This window comes from Anas acuta, chromosome 1 (genome assembly GCF_963932015.1).
Source record: "Anas acuta chromosome 1, bAnaAcu1.1, whole genome shotgun sequence".
In the NCBI taxonomy this organism is placed as follows: Eukaryota; Metazoa; Chordata; class Aves; order Anseriformes; family Anatidae; genus Anas; species Anas acuta.
Window position 1 is genome coordinate 111810584 of NC_088979.1, and position 18931 is coordinate 111829514.

Consider the following 18931-nt stretch of genomic DNA (forward strand, 5'->3'; position numbering starts at 1 on the left):
CCATAAAAACAAACGAGCTTTTTTTTTTTTTTAAAAAAAAAAAAAAAAAAAGGAAGGAATTATTGAAAAGAAAAACTTGAAAATGTGGCTCCTGACCTGAGTTTTATTATGCTTAGCCTCTCACTAAAATCCCTTGTGTTTTTCTTGAGGTTCTTTTGGACAAGAGCATTTCCTTATTGCATATGAGCATGTTCTGAAAGCTATGTAAGCTGCCCTCTATTCTCTCACAGAGTTCTGGCTAAGGTTGTGAAAAACTATTTGGACAAGTACCCCAGAATACCAAAATTACTTCTCTCGCTTGAATATCTCATTACTTCTGTCACACTTGAATGCAGTTAAATGAATCCCTTCCTCTCAAATCTCTACCTTTTTATAATTTCATTCACACTTGCATTTGTAAAGGAGAAGGCAGGAAAAAAGTCCTTCACGCAAGTACGTCATTGACTCAAGTAAGAGACAGGAAATGCCTTTCTGCACTGGGGGAGGAAGGAAGGTGGTGCTCCTGCAGAAGCAGCCTAGGAGGAACTCACCACTGTTCAGCATCTTCCGTAGTGCTCCAAATACATGAGCTACCACGTGTAGAACACGAGGGCAGCATGAAGTGATGCTACAAATGCATTTTGGAAGCTCCCACCACTGCATAACCCACTTTTTATCCATGCTTCCCCTTCCAATTCCTATCCTTGATGACTATTAATAGCAAATGGTAACTGTAATCCCACATGTAGAGTTTAGACTGCATGAATCTGAGCCACGGGCTCCAAACAGACGGCTTTATAATGTATATTAAGTCCCTGCTTAATATATGCAGAGGACCTACAGGTTTCGCTGTTGAACCTACCAACACTGTCACTGGAGTAGAACATAGGGACTTATTTTTAAACCTCCAATGTTTTTTAGAACATTTAGAATTTTTAGGACAGCTTTTTTGAAGCTTCTTAGAAAACGATTCCTCCATTTTCAGAGCTCACATTTGTCCAGTTTTGGTTTACCTCTCATTTTCATGTGTACTCGGAGCTAAAAATATGTCCAAAAATGAGTTATAAAGTAGGATATATTGTTGATTCTTACAGATTTGCTTTCTGCATTCATACACTCTACAATGCAAGTTTAGGAAGTGTACATTTGTGAAGACTCCTTAAAAACTCACAGTGAAATATACTGCTCTTGGACTTAGTTTTTCAATAATACCCTTCTCTATCTATACTCATTCTCTATCGTGTGGTAAGCAGAGCTTTGCTGCCTTTACTGAAGATGATGGAGAACAGTGCACTCTTGTGGGGCAAAATTAAAACCAGCAAGAACCAAATCTATCTTTTCTGAAAACAATCTAAGTTCCTACAAGCAGCTGAGTAGCTGCAGTAAGAGAGAGTGAATAGTGTTTCATTTCACTGGGCTATTCAGAAGATACACTGAGCACAGAAGCTTGCTTCTACATTTTTTTTTCCAAATGAATATCTTTTGCTGTGCACTAGGAGTCTGTCTCTCTCACATCTCATGATTTTAATTCAAATAGTAAATTTAGAGAGAAGCAAAAAAAAAAAAATCAATAATAAAAGAACTAGTAATTTTCAATGGATTAAAAATCAATAGTACTTCTCTCATAAATGCTTTAATTTAGCAGGAAAGCTAACACTTCATGATCATCTGGCTCGATGAGACAATCTGCCACTTCACTTCAAGAAGCAAGCAGCACGCAACCTGTCAAGAGCTCCATTCTGCATTGCAACATGGACAACTCGGTGTGATGAGGCTTTCTGTAATCTGGCTCCTCTGCTACAAAATCTGCTCATTTCAACAGTTTGTTTTCAGTAAACCCAACAGTCTATGGCGTCTGCATGGCTCAGACAACCGGTTATCAGACAGACAACCCTTTCCTGCTAAATCAATAATTCAAATCCAAAGCAGTGACCAAAATCAATCTAATGGCCAAAGGTCACTGCAGTCTGATGGATGTGTGGTGACTGGTATGAAATGAGTTTGTGCTTTCACTCAAGGCATAATAGTCACCATCATTCCATTTAAGGAAAATACAGAAAGCATCTTCGCAGTTGATACCTTTTTCTGTGCTGACAGATTTTAAAGAGAAACACAGAAGTGAGTCTGAAGTCTCTTTTCACTCTTAAGCATACTGCATCCAAGAGTGAGCTGTGTGCTGTCATTTGAAAAATGGTCTAGTTATTTGCTTTCTTTGGGAAAAAAGTAGATGTGTGTGCTACTAACTATTCATATGTATGGAAGTCAGCTATAAATATGATTTAGGAAGTTGCAGATCTGAGAAAATTTCCTTTCCAGTCACAAGTATAAAATCAAAGATGTAAAACAGTACACACAGTAAAAAGATATCTTAGGTTCAATGTATCTGATGGTCATTACCTGCTCCAACAACTTTATCAATTGATATATTGGAAGCATCTAGTTCCTTGGCAAATTCATGTACAGCTTGATTGGGATCTTCATATGTATGTGGATCTACGTAAGTTCGCAGGCCTGGGAGTTTTACTGTGTAAAAACAAATTCAGAGAGAAAATGTTACTTAGACTTAACTAATCCTTCTAAAGAAAGCAAATGAAACAACAGAAATCAAATCAATAGCAGAAAAAGGTACACTGCTTCTTCACATATCAAACAGTGTTTGATGACTCTCCACAAATCTTAATATAGTGTGAAACCAAAGCCACTGATGTAGTTATTGCATAGAAGTTTGAAAAACACTGCACTTGCCATATTTGCTTGTCAAATATTAAAATACTACCTGCCCCTCCCAGCTTGCTCTGTTTAGATGTTGCCTGATATATTTTTATTTTATTTTATTTTTTAAGAATTGCAATGAGACATAAAACTAAATGGGTGATGCTACAGTCAAGCTGAAAAGTTCTCAGGAATATACTACAGAGAGCACTTGAATTCACACTTTTTCTTTCTGATTCCTCCAGCAAGATGCATAAGAAAACTACACATGAATAAATGCATGCTCCCCCCCCCCCCAGTTCCTATGTTAATACTGTACAAGGATGGTAGCCAATTCTTCACATTAAAGTTGGGATCTAGCGCTAAGTTACCCTAGCATCGATGACATTATTTTGTCCCCTTGAACAATCCCCTCACCAGAGGTTCCTCTGTTTGCCAGAGGCAAGCACTAGTTCTAATGACTGAATGATTTTAAAGGCGGTTTCAAGCTGTCCACATCTCCTACTCCAGCAGGACTGGAAGCAGAAGCATATTATCATTTCCAGCCCTTCTCTCCACAAAGATGCTGAAAGTAAACCATTCCACCTCCCCGGCTCAAGCCCATGCTTGTGCTTATACCTGGTAATTTGTGTTTGCCTCTGAATTCATTTTAGAATGCAAAGATGTTTCTCTAAAAAGTAGTGAAATACCCAGTACATCTGTCTTGATGTTTGCTGCTTCTACCACAAAACCTGAGCTCCTGGCTGGACATGTATTTTGGCTTTTCCTAACTGAATCAGTTGGTTGTGTAAAAGATATTAACTCCTCCTCCAAACATTGCCTTAACCCACCTAGTAATATCCTTTTCAGCTTGGCATGATTATCCTGCACCCAACTGTTGAGTGCTAGCATACTTAAACACAATTTGCTGTGGCTTGACAGATGGGAAAAAATACCTTTCCACCATTAGTTAGAGCTTGCCATTGTTTTGTCAAACAATCCCAAGTGTATGTGGAAAAAAAAATCCATTTTATGGAGATTTATTGGCCTCAGAATTGACAAAGAAATAATGAAACCGAGTTCCCAAGCTAATTGCCACAAAAAACAAGGCAAACTAAGAACCCCGCTCTTAACAGAAGGGCTGCGTGTGTGCAGCATTAAATGCTGAGCGTGTTTCCTTCAAGAGTCTGATGATTACAGAATTACTTGCAAGTAAAACAAAAAGTAATTGGCTGTATATTGCTGTTGGTTAAAAACCTTGTAAATGCTCCTTTCCGTCCATGCTGAATGTACGTTACTGGCTCCCTCATACCCCCAATAAAAATAACAACAATTAAAAGCTTCTGCTCTGTGGGGATTTTGGCTGCAGATTTTTAATGCTGACCCCAGAGGTTCCCAAGATCAGGTGATGGTGACTGCAAGGAGAATAATCCCTTCACACCAATAATTAAGGGCAGCCTGTATAGTAACTGGGTTCTGTCATGAAAAACAGATAATAAACACATGCACATGTGTTAAGCTGTACTACTTTACAGCTCATTCTGTGCAAACATAATAATTTACATTTTCATTTTACCAGCATGAATTGCCCTAAGGGTAGCAAAAAAATAAAAAGGGTCTAGCCAAAGAAGGCAAAGGGAGAGGATCTGAGGAGGTGAAACACATTTTTGCTCCTTTGAAGTAATATTATAGGATTTGTAATAAGGCTGCAGGGAATAGTTCATGGCTGGAGCCTTTTTTAAAGTAATTCAGAATAAACTGACTGAAATAAACCAGCTGCTGTATTTGAGATGCTGAAAGTTTACGACAGCCAGGGAAGTTACTTTACCCATTTTTAGTTCATAAGAGCTATTTTCTTATTCTTTGAGGAAGACTAGTTTAGCAGAATAATGAAGTTTCAACAGCCAAATGCATACATACACACAAATTCTAACAGATAAATGTCTGCAAAATCAATAAATCATTTTCAATATTTTCTAACAGAAATACCAGATTCAGGATCAGCTCTGCTTTGACTACACAGTGGATCAGCATGGTGCTGCTCAGAAAACAGTACATAAATATCTAAAGCCAAATTAAAAGGAATTTAATCCACAGGAATTTAACTGCACTGACATGTTTAAGAATAGTGATTGCAACTTTCCATTGTGTGGGAGTAAGGAGAACAAACTCTGACCTGTTATTTGTCTTCAACACTTTTTTTACTGGCTGCTTTTATTTTATAACCTCATTAAATTTGGATGATGAAGCATTAATTCTATGGGCCACATGTAACCGTACAGATTTATTTTTTTTCAGGCTAGTTGGTTAGCTGTAGATGGGCTGCATAAGGGAAACCCGTGCCTATGGCTTGCATATCCCTTGACAGTGCAGGGGACAGAGCACACATTTGTGGATACAGCTCTCTGGAGGTAACGAAGGGCTCCTAACTTAAAATAATAATAATATGAACAGTCAGAGAACAGTTATTCCACTGCCACTGGGATTAGGAAGCAGTTCTCATTTCCAACTACTGCTGGTAAATCCCTTATTAAAATGTTAATTCAATTATATTTGGTGGGGAGGCATATTTGGGGGGTTGGGATGCTGATACCAGTGGCTGTCTTCTTGAGGGTGGTACAGAGTCACTGTCATGTACAAAAGGATATGCACGGAAGGAAAATGCTTCAGCATAAACCACATTAAACTTAGAATATGCTAAACAATAGAAATATACAGTTCAATGTGGTTTACATAGTATAGCAGGGTTCTTGGCTGGAGCTGAAGCAGCTTTAAAGACTAACTGATGCTTCTTATTAAAGGCATGCTCATTAGACACCAAGAATTCTGTGGGTGGAAAAAAAGGAGTTTCCAGTCCTGGTGTTTATGAATGGCACTGTCTGCTCTGTGCAAAGATGAAAAAAATCAAAATGCAGTGATTAAAAAAACATGAATTTTCTCCCATTAGAGTTTTGAACCATCACCTTCCTCTCCCTTAAACTTCTCCAAAATGAATTCATTCCTATTTTGAAGAGGTTATGGGCAGAGCTTTGATTGTCACCTCGTTTTTGCAATCCACAACTCTGCTGCGGAAAAGCACTGCCGGGTTATTCACCTCGCAGAGCTAGGCATGGAGAGAGCTGCCACACTGCAGCAAGACCTCTTCCTCCAACTATGGTCATAGCAAGTGACTTCTTCCTGGTAACCACAAATCAGTCTTGGGCTCCGAAAATCGGTTCCTCCCTCAAGCACTTCCTGGATGGGACCTTGCTGCATGCAGTTCCTTTCACAGGACGCAGCCGAATGACCCAGGAATGAAGGGACATTTAGCCTCAGCAAAAATCGGTATGAAAAAATCAAAAATGGATATGCTTTGGGTTTGGCTTTGGGAGAAGTTTCAAGAGTAACCCAGATTCCTCAGGATGAGCATTAACTATTTACATTTTTTGTGATTCAAAGTCAGCAGAAAGGCTCTCTTCCTAGCTGCGGGTGAGACCCACAGAAAGCACAGACATGCACTCTTGCAAGTGGAAAATCACGTCTTGAACAAAGCATAATCATAAAGAGAGCTGGATTAAGAAATCCCATTAATTTGTGGGATGTTTGTTTAGTAGTTATTCTTAATCTAAGAAGCTACTCCAAATCACTTTTTAGCCTATGCTTACAACAATTCCCAGATAAATTTATTATCAGGTCACCTTTGTTAAGCAAGCAATTTTCATGGTCCCTTCAGCAGTCATCAAGACCCATTTCATTGATTTTATATTTAGCTTTGAGAAAAAAAATGTCATTGCTTAGATGTTATGCAGTTGATAAGGAGGAAGTTGAAGTTACACTCTGCATTTCAGTAATGCACAGCAGAATCAATATCATATTGCTAACCACATGCCTTGTTTGAACATAGACTGCAATGTTTTGCTCATTACTAACCTGAACATAAATGAATGAATCTGAGGCTAAGACTGATTGTTTGGGGAAAATCTGCTTACCCACAAGAGAAGAGATAATTCTCTTCCCAATTTCACTCTGGTTTAAGTGAGTTATGGCTTTTTTCTTTTGCCCTTTTTTTCGAAAAACAACAATTATCTAGGGGATGAATTCAAAAGATATGGAAGCACTAGAAGGCTTCAGTAACTTACAATGGCCGTTCCCAAAATGTAGTCTTTTCTCATCAGCACCATGTTTAGACTTCTTGTATCCACAGAATCTAGAAGCAACAGAGGGGAAAAAAAATGAATATAGAGAATTGTATACGTTAACTGCAGGTGGAAAAAGAATAAAATGTTTTTCCTCCACAATTAAATGCCTGTTTGAAAGTTTAATGATATTTACATTCTCTGTACCCTATAGAGGCATGTTATGTTCTCAGGGAATTTGAGGAAATTGGCTAATGAGAGGATTTGTTGATTTTTGACCCCTACAGTTTAATTTTACAATTGCCTAAGAATGTGTTTATAGCATTTTTTAACAACTGCTGCATGATTGGGGTTGCGAACGTTAGCGGGCTCATTACCTAGCATAAAGCAGCGCTCAGAGCTCCAGGGGCAGCAGACAAAGGAGAAGGTGCAAACCAGCCACACTCCCCCTGACGATGCCTGATTTGCCATGCTCATCAAGGCCCCACAAGAAAATGCAGGAAGGAGTAAATGTGCAAAACAGAGGACAAACTAACCTCCCAATCAGGACGTACACCACAACTGTAAGGAGAATGATGGCAACTGCGGCTGAAATGGCAATCATTACCACCTGGCTATTCTCACTGGAAATGGAGAATGCTGGAAAGTTAACACAAAAATATATAAATAACCCCCCACGCACAAAACATTAATTACACCACAATTGACACTCATATAGGGAACAGACAGATTGAGTCATCACTATATAGCATTTGGTTTCCTGCCAAATATTTAATCTGTGAGGTAATTTTTCATCAGACAAATAAATACAAGTGAAGAAAATGAAAGAAATCTTTTCTTTGAAAATTTACATGAGTTATTGCTCCTACTGCTGATTTTTACTATTGCTGATTGTAGTAACAGCTGTTAAACTGATTCTTACACATACACATATACACAGAAACATACGTACCATGACACACATATTGTTTTGTTACAGACAATAAGGAATTTTTCCTCTGTAAGAAATCCCAGCCAGTAGATAATAACCAACCTTACTCTCACTTCCATGTGATGGAAAGTGTTTTAATGAATTACAATTAAACCTAACAGTATCACTGAAGCACAGATTCTACCTACGTATACAAGAATTATCTAGGTTAATCAGTGCCTATAGAATAAAAGAAGGGCTTTTTTCTCCTTACTATGGATACTTCGCTGCGGTGCCTAAGCCCAGCCTTGGGCACACTAGGCTGCCATAGACTGGACACCTTTAGAGCTTTGGTATGGTGAAGCATCTTCTGTAAACACCTATCTATCTTTGAGTAAGCAGAATTAGGCTCCTCACCATAACATTTCAAGTTAGTTGTCCACAGCGAGGTAAAAGATAGCCCTCCTGTTTCCCACAAATTGGGCAGTTTGTGTGATGCCTGGAGTCACACCTGTCCCCATGGGGAGAACTGCACTTGTGTTGCTATGACATGGCAGCAGTTCACTCAGTTATGTGAGCTGGTGTTTATCTGTATAGTTTGTGTGTTCTTTATTGAGATACATGCAATGCTCTCTGCTGACACCTTCCACATTTTAGGTTAGTTACTCTTCCTTTTCTCCCTTTTTCTTTTATCTTTTTAAACTTCTATTTTAAAATTACTTTAAAAGCTCATCAACTTCCAAGTTATGATATCTTTTATCATCACAACTGATTTCTTCTCCTTGTTGTACTCTGTCCTATTGTGAGTTTCATCCATTATGCCAATACTGCATGTAATCATAGAAGTAATTGTTATTATTATTATTTTCCTTAAACAAGGACCTCGTTTATTTGATTTCCAGAAAGCTGAGGTGGGGGAAGAATAAGGGGAAAAATGAAATACTTAAAATATCTCAAAAACACATAGGTGTTACATGCAAGACCAATTGGCTCATGCTTCTCTTCTTAGCTAAGAATTTATTCTAGCAGAACATTTCTCACACCGTGGGTTCTCAAGCCTTAGCATGAGTACATGAAAAAGCCTTACGAGTCCATATCAGAATTATAGTCCTGAGTTGTCTTACAACTCTAAACAGCAGATACAACTCTGCCTGCCTTCCAAAAATTAAACAGTCTTTAATTATGCAGCATCAGTCTGCATTTGTAACCGGTTACCTAAACAAAGGCAGACTTTTTGATGCATTAAGCCACTTTCACCTTCTAGCAAAGAGAAGGTCTGATTTACTATGTAGTACCAAGTGATGAGAATGTAACAATTAGGTGAAGAGCACCATTGCTTTCTGATGTAACAACAAAACTGTTGAAGAATACCAATAAGGTCATCAGGTAAGCAAGTGCTACTATCCAGGCAGTAGAGAAAAGAAAAAGACAAGTAAATCTAGCAAGAGAGAGAAGGGAGTCAAGCCACCCAGCTCTGGGACCAGCTGCTTAACTGAGCGCATTAGTTTCACCTCAAAGCTGCACAGAAACATGGAGAATGACCCACTGGAGTAATGGACCAATATAACATTAATTCTTTTGGGGCACAAGGTTTAAAGTCCATAGGGTCCAGGCCACAAACTGAATAGGTATTATACCTAGCCCTCCCTCAATGGGAGTTACAGCCTAGGAAGGTATTGATTCTGGCATCAGGCTGCAGTAGGGTACAGAATGGAAGAAAATAACACCTGTGACATTTGTGGTATATTCTTTACAGCATATTTCAATTTTAATGATAAAACATAAAGTTATATAGTAATGCTACCCAGAAAGACACATCATAAATAGTAATGAGTTGCATTTACTAAACCAGAAAGGGAATGAAAAGAGCCACTCAAATCAGTCAGAAACTGGCCAGAGAATCAATTTAAACCATTTGAACAAATACATACAATCTGGACTGGTTTCAAATTCAAACTTGCGGCTGTTTGTCCCATATCCAGCTGCAGTTCGGGCTCGAATTTGGAAGACGTAGGTGGTATCAGGTTTGAGGCCACTGATAGTAACGTTGGTGCCCTTAGCTCTCAGAATAGTATAGCTTGTCTCTTGCTCCTGCTTTTGGGAAAAGAAATTATCAGATTACAACCACACCCTAAGAAACAGAAACAAGAGGTGTTCAGTACAAAATGACTACAAATCACCCAGAGAGCACTGGCATATTTTTTGAATATTTATAGCCTGACAAATGCTTGCACAGCCATTCATTTCCAATCACCTAAAAATCTGTTGATTAGCAAGAAATCTAAATCATTAGAGCTCCTAGGGCCTTGCACTGTAAATCAAATACTAGACATGCTGAGCATACGACATTTCATTAAATGGCTTTGTACCATTTTGTCCATACCCTGTAATACAACAAGAAAAATGAAGATTACAATTTTATTTAAAAACCATAAAACAGATTTGCCCACTGCATTCAACTGGAAGTTGTAACAGACCAATTTAGAGCTTTTAGGGCCCTGCAGAGCTATTGCAGGACTCAGTTTTTACTGCTTCGTGTTTTACAAGACAGTGTGTACCCTTGTAACAGTCAGAACAGCAGTCTGCTCAGACTCCTTACCCGAGCTCTGTGAACAGGCTAATATAACCAGTTTACTATTATGCCATAAAAACTATGAGCCTGATGCGTCAGTCCTCATTTGGGCAAAACCCCACTGAACTTGTTCTTGAACACGTCTAGGGCTTCAGTAGCCAGGAAGGACATGCATGTTTGCTCCATATGTTTTTTTGCTGAAGAACAAGGGGAGCATCCAGTGCAGACGATATTCTCACAAATAGACACATATTTCTGACATACTAATTTTTTATATGAAATAAGAAATAGAAGACTTCATAACTTAGTAAGTTTGGATACCTTTCATACTGCGTAAAAAGCTAATTATGACAAAAGTATGTCTCGGTCCCCCTCTAAGCACATAGTCTAAAAAGTTAAGCATGCATTTGGGGCCTGAGGTATTGCTTATTTTATTAAAGCCATTCTGTACCAAAAGAGCATTTTTGGCTTTCTAAAAATGGCAGCTGGAAGTGCCTCAGAAAAAGACTTGGACAGTAGCCACATGTGGGGAGCCACGAGAATCTTAGTTGTTTAGGCTTGTGACAAGGAATTTCTTTATTTTAGAGGTGGTGGGGATTTCATCTGCTGTCCATTTACTTTGAACACTCTGAAATACACTCAGATTGTTGAGTTTTGCCTGGGTGAAAAGGAGAATGTGAGTTAGGTTAATGTATGTCGAATGCAAAGAATCTCACTCAATTTCCACTGTTTTATGGTATTGTCTTAGCTTGCACGGTACTGAGATTTTAACTTTGCCAATGCTGTACTGAGTCCAGACAGGTTGGAAAACACTCCACTTACTCTGGGATTGTCAAAGCCAGCTCTCCTTTATGTATGTGAGCAAAGTGAGTGGAGCTGTATTAGCCCGTTTGCTCTGTAGTACTGTCCAGAGCAACAGCAAGGACTATTTTAAGTTTGTAGGTTGGTATCAGAAATTATTCCCCTCTTTGGTGCTACAGAAGCCTAACTAATTCTTGGAAATCTTTGACAGAGAGGGAAACAGAAACATTTGTTAGAGAGGCATACAGAGGCATAGTTAGAGAAACTGCCCAAATTTTTACATAATATCCAACATTATGCACATAAGTATTCACACTGGGGAAAAAAAAATGCTGAGTTTCTGTCTAAAAGTTACCATCCAGAATCAAAACCTCAAATAGGATGAGCTGGACCTATTCTTGAAATACTGTCTATAAAAATGCTTATCACGGTCTGTGTTCTTTGCACCCTAAATATTAAAAGGAAATCAGCATTGGATTTTCTTGTGGTTTTCTGATACTTCTCTGAAAAAGTTTTTGGTTATAGATTCCAGGGAGAAAACTAGGAAGACATTCTAAAGAGCTAACAGGTTTGCCTAAAATATGTATTTTTGAACTAACAAAGGCCTAGTATTATAATTTACAGTCTTTTCTTATCTCGTCATTCAGTTGAATGTAGGCAATGACTTTAATTTCAAAGACATAATAATCTTGTCTTTAAAACATAAGATCTTTTGTGTATGCTGTGGCTGGACATTCATTTTGATCTCACTTCAGGCTGTTTTTATGAAATGCAAACATTTCCCTCTTGTGCAGATACATACGTGCAAAGGAAAATATAGTCATGGCCCTGTCTGTTAATAATCCACAATGGAACTTAGAAAATAAATGTTTAAAACAACGGTATGGAGGATGTCATGGTATCTTAGTTTATGGCAAGCTTTTTACACACATATTTTGAAAGTCATTTTTTATGTTAATAGTAATCAAATCACTGAAACACCACATAAAAGCCCAAGTTTATCTTTCCTGGGGATGAAGTAAAACTTCAGAGATACAGTGCTAGAGCTGCCATAAGCAGAAGGGATATACAAAGAGGAGAGTCACTCTTTGCCAAGCCGAACTTTAATCAAACACTCTGTTTGATGATAAATTTGAACTTGGATGCAGAACGCATATTCTTCTTGATCATTTCTACATAGTTTATGAGACACAATCTTTACTGGGAAGCAAATCCCACTACTGTTAGTGTCTCATATGCAAATGAAATTTTATAATTATAAACTATGCTTCACAAAAGACATTTTTTGGATCCATTTAGCATTTATAGTGGCAGCACTAGCAAGAGTGAATGGTATGTTCTTTTCAGATAAGTACAGTGAGTGTTTACACTACATGAGGAAGAACATTTTCTCTCTTGGCGGCATGTACACAGGAGAGGCCAAAACCAGGCTGCACATCTTTGGGAGGAACCTTTGTTTCCAGCACTGCCTCCTTGCACTGCTGGCGACAACTGTTTGTCAATATGACAGCTCCTACTAAACTCACTGAGTATATACATGGCCTACCCTTAAAGCCTTAACAATAAGAGTTTAAAAGCACCTAAGTGCATTTGCACTTAATTTACTCCTTCAGCCTCAGAAAGATCACAAACTGGATATAATTATTTATTTGTTTGCTTTAACCAGTCTACTGAGCCTTGATTTCAATGATAGCAAAGGCAAATCCAGTTTAGCAATCTAAGACTGCAGTTAAATTTCACTCATCGTTTTGAACAGAACTTCACCTTTACAAAGACTGTGGGATTTATTTATCACAATTACTACCCACATATTTAAATGAAGCAATTAATAATTTTCATAGGATATTTTGTCTTTGCATAATAAAATACTCCTTTGAGAGAACTTGATTAGGTGAGCAAGGACAAAAGGAAAAAAAAAAGTATCTGCTTGTGCAAGAAGAAAACTTGATTTTTGTTATATGAGCACTTTGTTGGCTGACACTCTTAAAATCCAGCACAGCATTATATATGGACAGACTAAACTAGGGTGTCATTTCGTACCACTAACATACCATAAAATATTATGCCTTTCCATAAAGCAGATGACTAGATGTTTCATATGGTATTCATTTTTATACCTGAAAGAATAATTTATTTCTTTTAAATGCTTTAAATAAATAGTATCTAGTCAAATAACCTCATAATCAGGCCGAATATGTTTTTACAGAAAAGGCAATTCTATTCCAAATACTGAGTATAAAATCTTGTCATTCTCCGTTCATACTGTTAAGCATAAAACCCCATAAGTTCATTTTAATATAGTTTCCCAGAACTGCAATCCTAATTTCTCTAGAAACATCATACAGAGCTCTATTCTTTCTTGGGTACACAAGTGAAATCACTGGTGATAAAAATGGAAGAGTTTAGTTACATTTTCTGAAAACAAGAATTTTCCACATACTTTATATGCCAATAATGCATTAGAAAAACTAAAAGATGTCATTTTTTAGATATAGAAAGCCCTACTTTTTAATCCAAATCTATTGTAACACGCTGAAAATCAGTAACATTTACTTACCCCAAAATATCACTTTTTCTTCAAAATATATCAACAACCCAGCAAATCAAACACAAATTTGCATGGTCTAAGTGCATGATGGAATTGGGCTGACTTGTAATAATCTATTAATACTGTATATTTTAATTTATGAGAGGTGTTGTGAATAAAACCAAGCAGGAGGGAAAACAATGGCTCAACATAAATCATCTATCAGCAATCATGTACGAGTTGTCAGCAGAAATACCCAGACTGCTAACTGTGAAGGGTTTATATCCTAGCAGCTGCCACTTAACAGCAGTGTTTTTCGATGAGCACAACCAAGATGACTTCAAAAGGACTGGGCCATTTTAAAAAGCAAGCCTTTTCAGAAGAGAAGAGGAAGGGACTGCTCAGTGATCTCAGACTGAAAAGCAACATCTCCCCGAAGGACAACTGAAATGTCACCACCCAGCACTGGCTGGCCTGGCTCTAGGCAAGTTTAACCTGTCTAGAGCAGTAGTTTTTTAACATTTTCTGATTTGCAGACTTAAAGAGGGCAATGGATTAAGGCCTCCTAACTACAGACTTGCTTTTCTTTGTTAACTCCATAAACCCCAAGGAATAGGCTTCTGACTCCCAGAGGGGCTGCAGACCACACATTAAAAGCACTGGTGTTGGAAGGTTGTTTTTTTAAAGCCCCTTTGCTCTGAATGGTCTGGCTCCTATTGTTAAGCAATTGGCTCTTTGGTTTAAGAAAGCTGTCTGGTGCGTATGAACGCTTGATCACAGACATCAAAGGGAAGAAACACATGTGCATGATCAGCCTCATAAGGCTGGTTGTCTCATGAAGCTGTCTTACAACAAGCAGTTGCTCCACAAGACTGGATATACACAGTGGGAATAGCAGCCACATGCCTACACTGTGAGTACCCTTGTACTGGAGGGTGACAATTTTCTTGAATAAAACAAGCCAATTTCAGTGCAGAATGATCAAAACACACACACAAAACAAAACAAAACTAAACTAACAACCACAAAAAAAAAACCTAACCCCACAAACACCCCACAGATACACAAATATAACTTGGTGGTAGTTCAAATAAAATGAACTATACGCTCACAAGGAGAAAATTCTTTCCCTTCAGAGCAGCTAACACCAAACAGGTCAACCTTATGCCAGGGCAAGCAACACACCTGAGTGTCAGATCCCTTGCCCCACAAGACTTGAGAGAGCCTCCTAGGACAGGACTTGCACTTGGAAAGGCTGGAGGTGGAGCTGAGATGGGGCTGCGGAAGCTCTTGGGAAACAAGGGGCCAGCCAAGGGCAGCAAGAGCAGCCAAAGGCTCAAATGAAATTCAAGTTAAGCCTACAGGCAAATAACCTGGCCTGTTAAAAAAAAAAAAAAAATCCTGCATGTTTTTACTGCTGAGCATGTACTGTACAATTAAAGACAATCTGATGTATGAGCTGGTGCTCTTTTATTTCTCCTCAAGCCCAGGATCTGGGCTTACTCTTGTTCCCGCTGAAATTAACAGGAAAAAAAATAATCCCAAAATGAATGTTTACAGGCTACTGCTCTCTAAGGTGAGACTGAATGAAGATGTTTAAGAAGCTTTCTTTTTATCCTTTTATTGGTAATACTAAATATGTTTAGAATTTTACCAAAAAAACCTCACCACCACCACCAAAACACCCCCAAAATCGGATGGCACAATCATTTGGGAGAAATCTTTTAAGAATACAGACTTCCAATCCCCATTCTTTGGCTGAAGGACAAGTGTGGACTATCAATACCCCATTGTCCCACTGGAAAGCTCCATGAAGAAACTTTCTGAAGACTAACTGAATAGCTGTGGAATCTTTTCAACACTAGTTTCCAAGTGGATACTGGCACCAAGACTTTCCACGTATGCATGAAAACTAAGCCTCATTTCTAGATATGAACAGCATTAGTAAATACTATATTAAAACATTATTTCTGCCATTTTTTCAAAGTTTTCTCAATTTCAGTAGCAATATATTCTGTCAGAAGTCCTATCTGATCAATCTACAAATGGCCAGTACCATTCTTCACAATCTTTGTAACAATTAATGGTATTTCCAATTCTACCAGTAAGCTGTAGAAAAAGCTATTTGTTTATGCAGATTTTTTTTTTTTTTACTAAATCCGTATCTATATATGAGGTAGTAATAAACAGCTGTAAGTACAAAAAGCATTTGTACAGAGCATACTTAATGGCATATTTTCTTTGGTTTGCAGTTATCTACATATAATTTATGAGAAATTCAGTTATTTATGAAAAGTGGGAACTTTCACAGCACAAAGCAGTCCCTAAAAGGATAGTCCATTTCATTTCCACATTGCCTTCGTGTAACAGACGTTTGTGAAAGCACCAACACATGGGTACTGACAAATTACTCTATGAATATTGACAGCATAATAGAACTCAGTAAATAAAGTGTACTTAAGACAAAAAAAAAAAAAAAAAAAAGAAGTATTGCATCATTTCAGAATTAGTCTACATTTGTTCTGATGCATTTAGGGATGAACATCATAAACAACACTACTTAATGGTTTCATTTCATATTTTCATGATGTTCTGCTTCCCAAAAATGGAAGGGTTTCATCACTACTGAGACAAATAGTGAGTGAATAGTGGTGCCTCTGAACCCTTGACTTAAGCAAGACTTAATAACTACATTACTAGCACAAGAACCTCCCTGTCAGTGTTTCTTCCCACCTTTTCGTAGTATTTGACCTCATAGTCCAAGATGATCCCATTTGGATGCTCAGGTTCCTGCCAAGACAGAGACACGCTGTTCCTGGACGTCCGGTCCTTCCTTATTACCGTGATGGGGGACGGAGCTGTATAGGGGATGGGGGGAGCAAGGAGGAGAGAAAAGCAAACCGAGTTTATCTCCGTTCCAATCCTTGGCAAAGAGTACTGTTTCCATTTAAAAGACTCATGAGCATAGGTCTGGACTTATATCAACATTCAGCAGCTGGATTATCGTCCTGGTACACATGCCTTACAGCACGCCGGCCTCAAGGAAAATGAGCTGAGATTTTCTGTTAGACTGGCGGACTAGTGGCAAGACAGCAGATGGTTTCAATCTGCTACTATAGTGTAAGCAATGAAATACATTTGATGGACTAGAAGAGAACAAAACAACAGTACTACCTATTTGTTATAATGCTGATGTATTATCATCACCAGACTCTGCAGAACTCTGATACTCTTTTCACAAGCAAGTGTAAAGTGGTGCTGGGATGCCCCATGCACCACCGCTAACTGCTTCCTGCTGAATAGAGCCTCTTTTATAACATTATTTGCTAAGTTCTCCAGATACAAATTGCTCCCATATACCACTTTTCCTTTACCACACTGCTTTGAAAATGAAATCTGAAGAAAAAAATACCTAAACTGCAGAAAAACCTCATTTCTGATCTGCATTAACCATGGTTAGGCTTGACAATTGGTTGCATGCTACAGACTCACCCACCACCCGAAACTTGGAAGTACCATCAATGTCAAGGAAAAAAAAACGATAATTACCTAAGATCCTTTAACATGGGTTCATCTTCAGACCACCCAGCTCTATGGGCTGTTCCAAGACCAGGCCTAGGTTTCCTAGACTCCTTGAGAGCTATGCAAGTTTTTATTTATTTATTTATTTATTTACCCCACTTCTTACGGATTGGCTTCCTACTCCAAATGCCTCTCGTCCGTGGTTTTGGCCAAAATTCATCAGATGATAACTTACAGATCACACATTAAAGGTTGCAACTGTCTTTAAAAAGAAAAATCTTTTACCAATAAACAGTCTTTTATCTTAACATGTAAAACAAATGTGTTTATAAGTTCACATTGTGCTATCCTAATAAAAAGGCTATAGCTGATCTAAACAATTTAATTTCAGCTGAATCCTATGAAGTTTTTACTGTTCATATAAAAGTGGTTGCACTTTACAGGCTTTACACATTTGCATGCATTAGCCAGTGCCCTGTGTGTTTGGATTTTCATCCCCCCAAATTCATGCTGTGTTTGGTTTTGCTTAACTTCCTCTAAAATGTACCTCTTAGTCTTGCATCATAACCTAATAGCTTCCTTTAGCTGAGTAGAGCATCAAGAAAGCTGCATCCGCCCACAGAAAACATATCTATATACACACTTTCACATCCGTTCTGGGCTGAAATGCATCCTTTGGACAGCATTTTTACATTCCACATGGCTCCCAACAGCTTCCTGACAAGACTAAAAAGTTGCAAAAATCCATTTTTTTTTTTTCTTTCTCACTAAACACGAGGAATTTCTCCTGAATTTAAATTATTGAAGATTATTTATTTATTTTTCAAGTTCAATTGGAAACAGTCTCTTGATTTTACTTAATCTCACCAGACCCATGCTGGCTGAAGAGCCAAAAGGCACTTCAGTGCAAGGTATACAGGACTAGCTGGTAATGAACATCCATCAGCAATTCCACTCAAATTTCGCTAGGGCACAAACCATCACTGGAGCCAAAACGCAAAGCAGCGAGCTGGCTGGCTGGACTGCTCAGCCCTAGCCAGCTCTATGCTAACTCATAGACCCATGCCTGCTGCTTTTATGCTCCTGTAAGTCATTTTTATAGCTTCTCTAAGTAGTCAAACTACTTATCTTTTGCTGTGTTTGAATAGAGTGCCAAGCCCAGTACCCAGCTGGTAACACTTCCCTTTAAGGTAACATTAATACAGATTTTATGAATAATTAATATATGATTAACAGAAATGGCTCTTCCCCTAATAAATTATGGTAATTTGTGCTATAACACACTCTCAGGGCAGGCTGAAATAATCTTATATGCGCCAATACAGATGTGCCTTAAAAAAAGCTTTCTTCCAATACAGCATTAATTATTTTAAGCTAATTTACACACATCTTTGCAGATGCTACCAGTAACTTATCTCACAGTGGCTTACTAGAAAAGCGTCTGCTCTGTGGTTATCAATAACATTATAAAACATTCATATACCTCTTCTGATCCCTAGGGTTCTCAAAGCTGCTTAGAAATCACACAATATACAGTGTCTGAAAGAGACAGCATCCCAGAGCACGGCGGGTGGAGGGGAGACTGATGATCCCAGGGAACAAAAAGTTTCAGAGCCTTTCAGTCCCACACACAGAGCGGACCTGGTTTCTGCAGCAGAGCACTGCGCTCCACCAGCTGCTGGACTGTTGAGCTATGGAAATTATGTATATAAACACACATATATATGAAATATATATATATATACACACACACACACCAATCTGTTTAAATCATCATCATAACTGTGACAGGAGTTATCTAGTTTTACATAGTC

At 38.2% G+C, this 18931-nt stretch overlaps 1 protein-coding gene across 4 annotated transcripts in view; it reads right to left on the reverse strand.

Moving 5' to 3' along the window:
* EPHA3 (EPH receptor A3) overlaps positions 1-18931 on the reverse strand; it is a 213255-nt gene that overhangs the window by 40162 nt on the left and 154162 nt on the right. For 3 of the 4 annotated variants that reach the window (XM_068692985.1, XM_068692987.1, XM_068692988.1), the window contains 5 exons: positions 16329-16453; positions 9627-9789; positions 7322-7424; positions 6789-6856; positions 2377-2502 (listed from right to left, as the gene is read on the reverse strand). In XM_068692985.1, the coding sequence (XP_068549086.1) occupies positions 2377-2502; positions 6789-6856; positions 7322-7424; positions 9627-9789; positions 16329-16453 (585 nt within the window). The remainder of the gene's footprint in view (positions 1-2376; positions 2503-6788; positions 6857-7321; positions 7425-9626; positions 9790-16328; positions 16454-18931) is intronic. The other variant, XM_068692986.1, reaches the window with a different exon arrangement.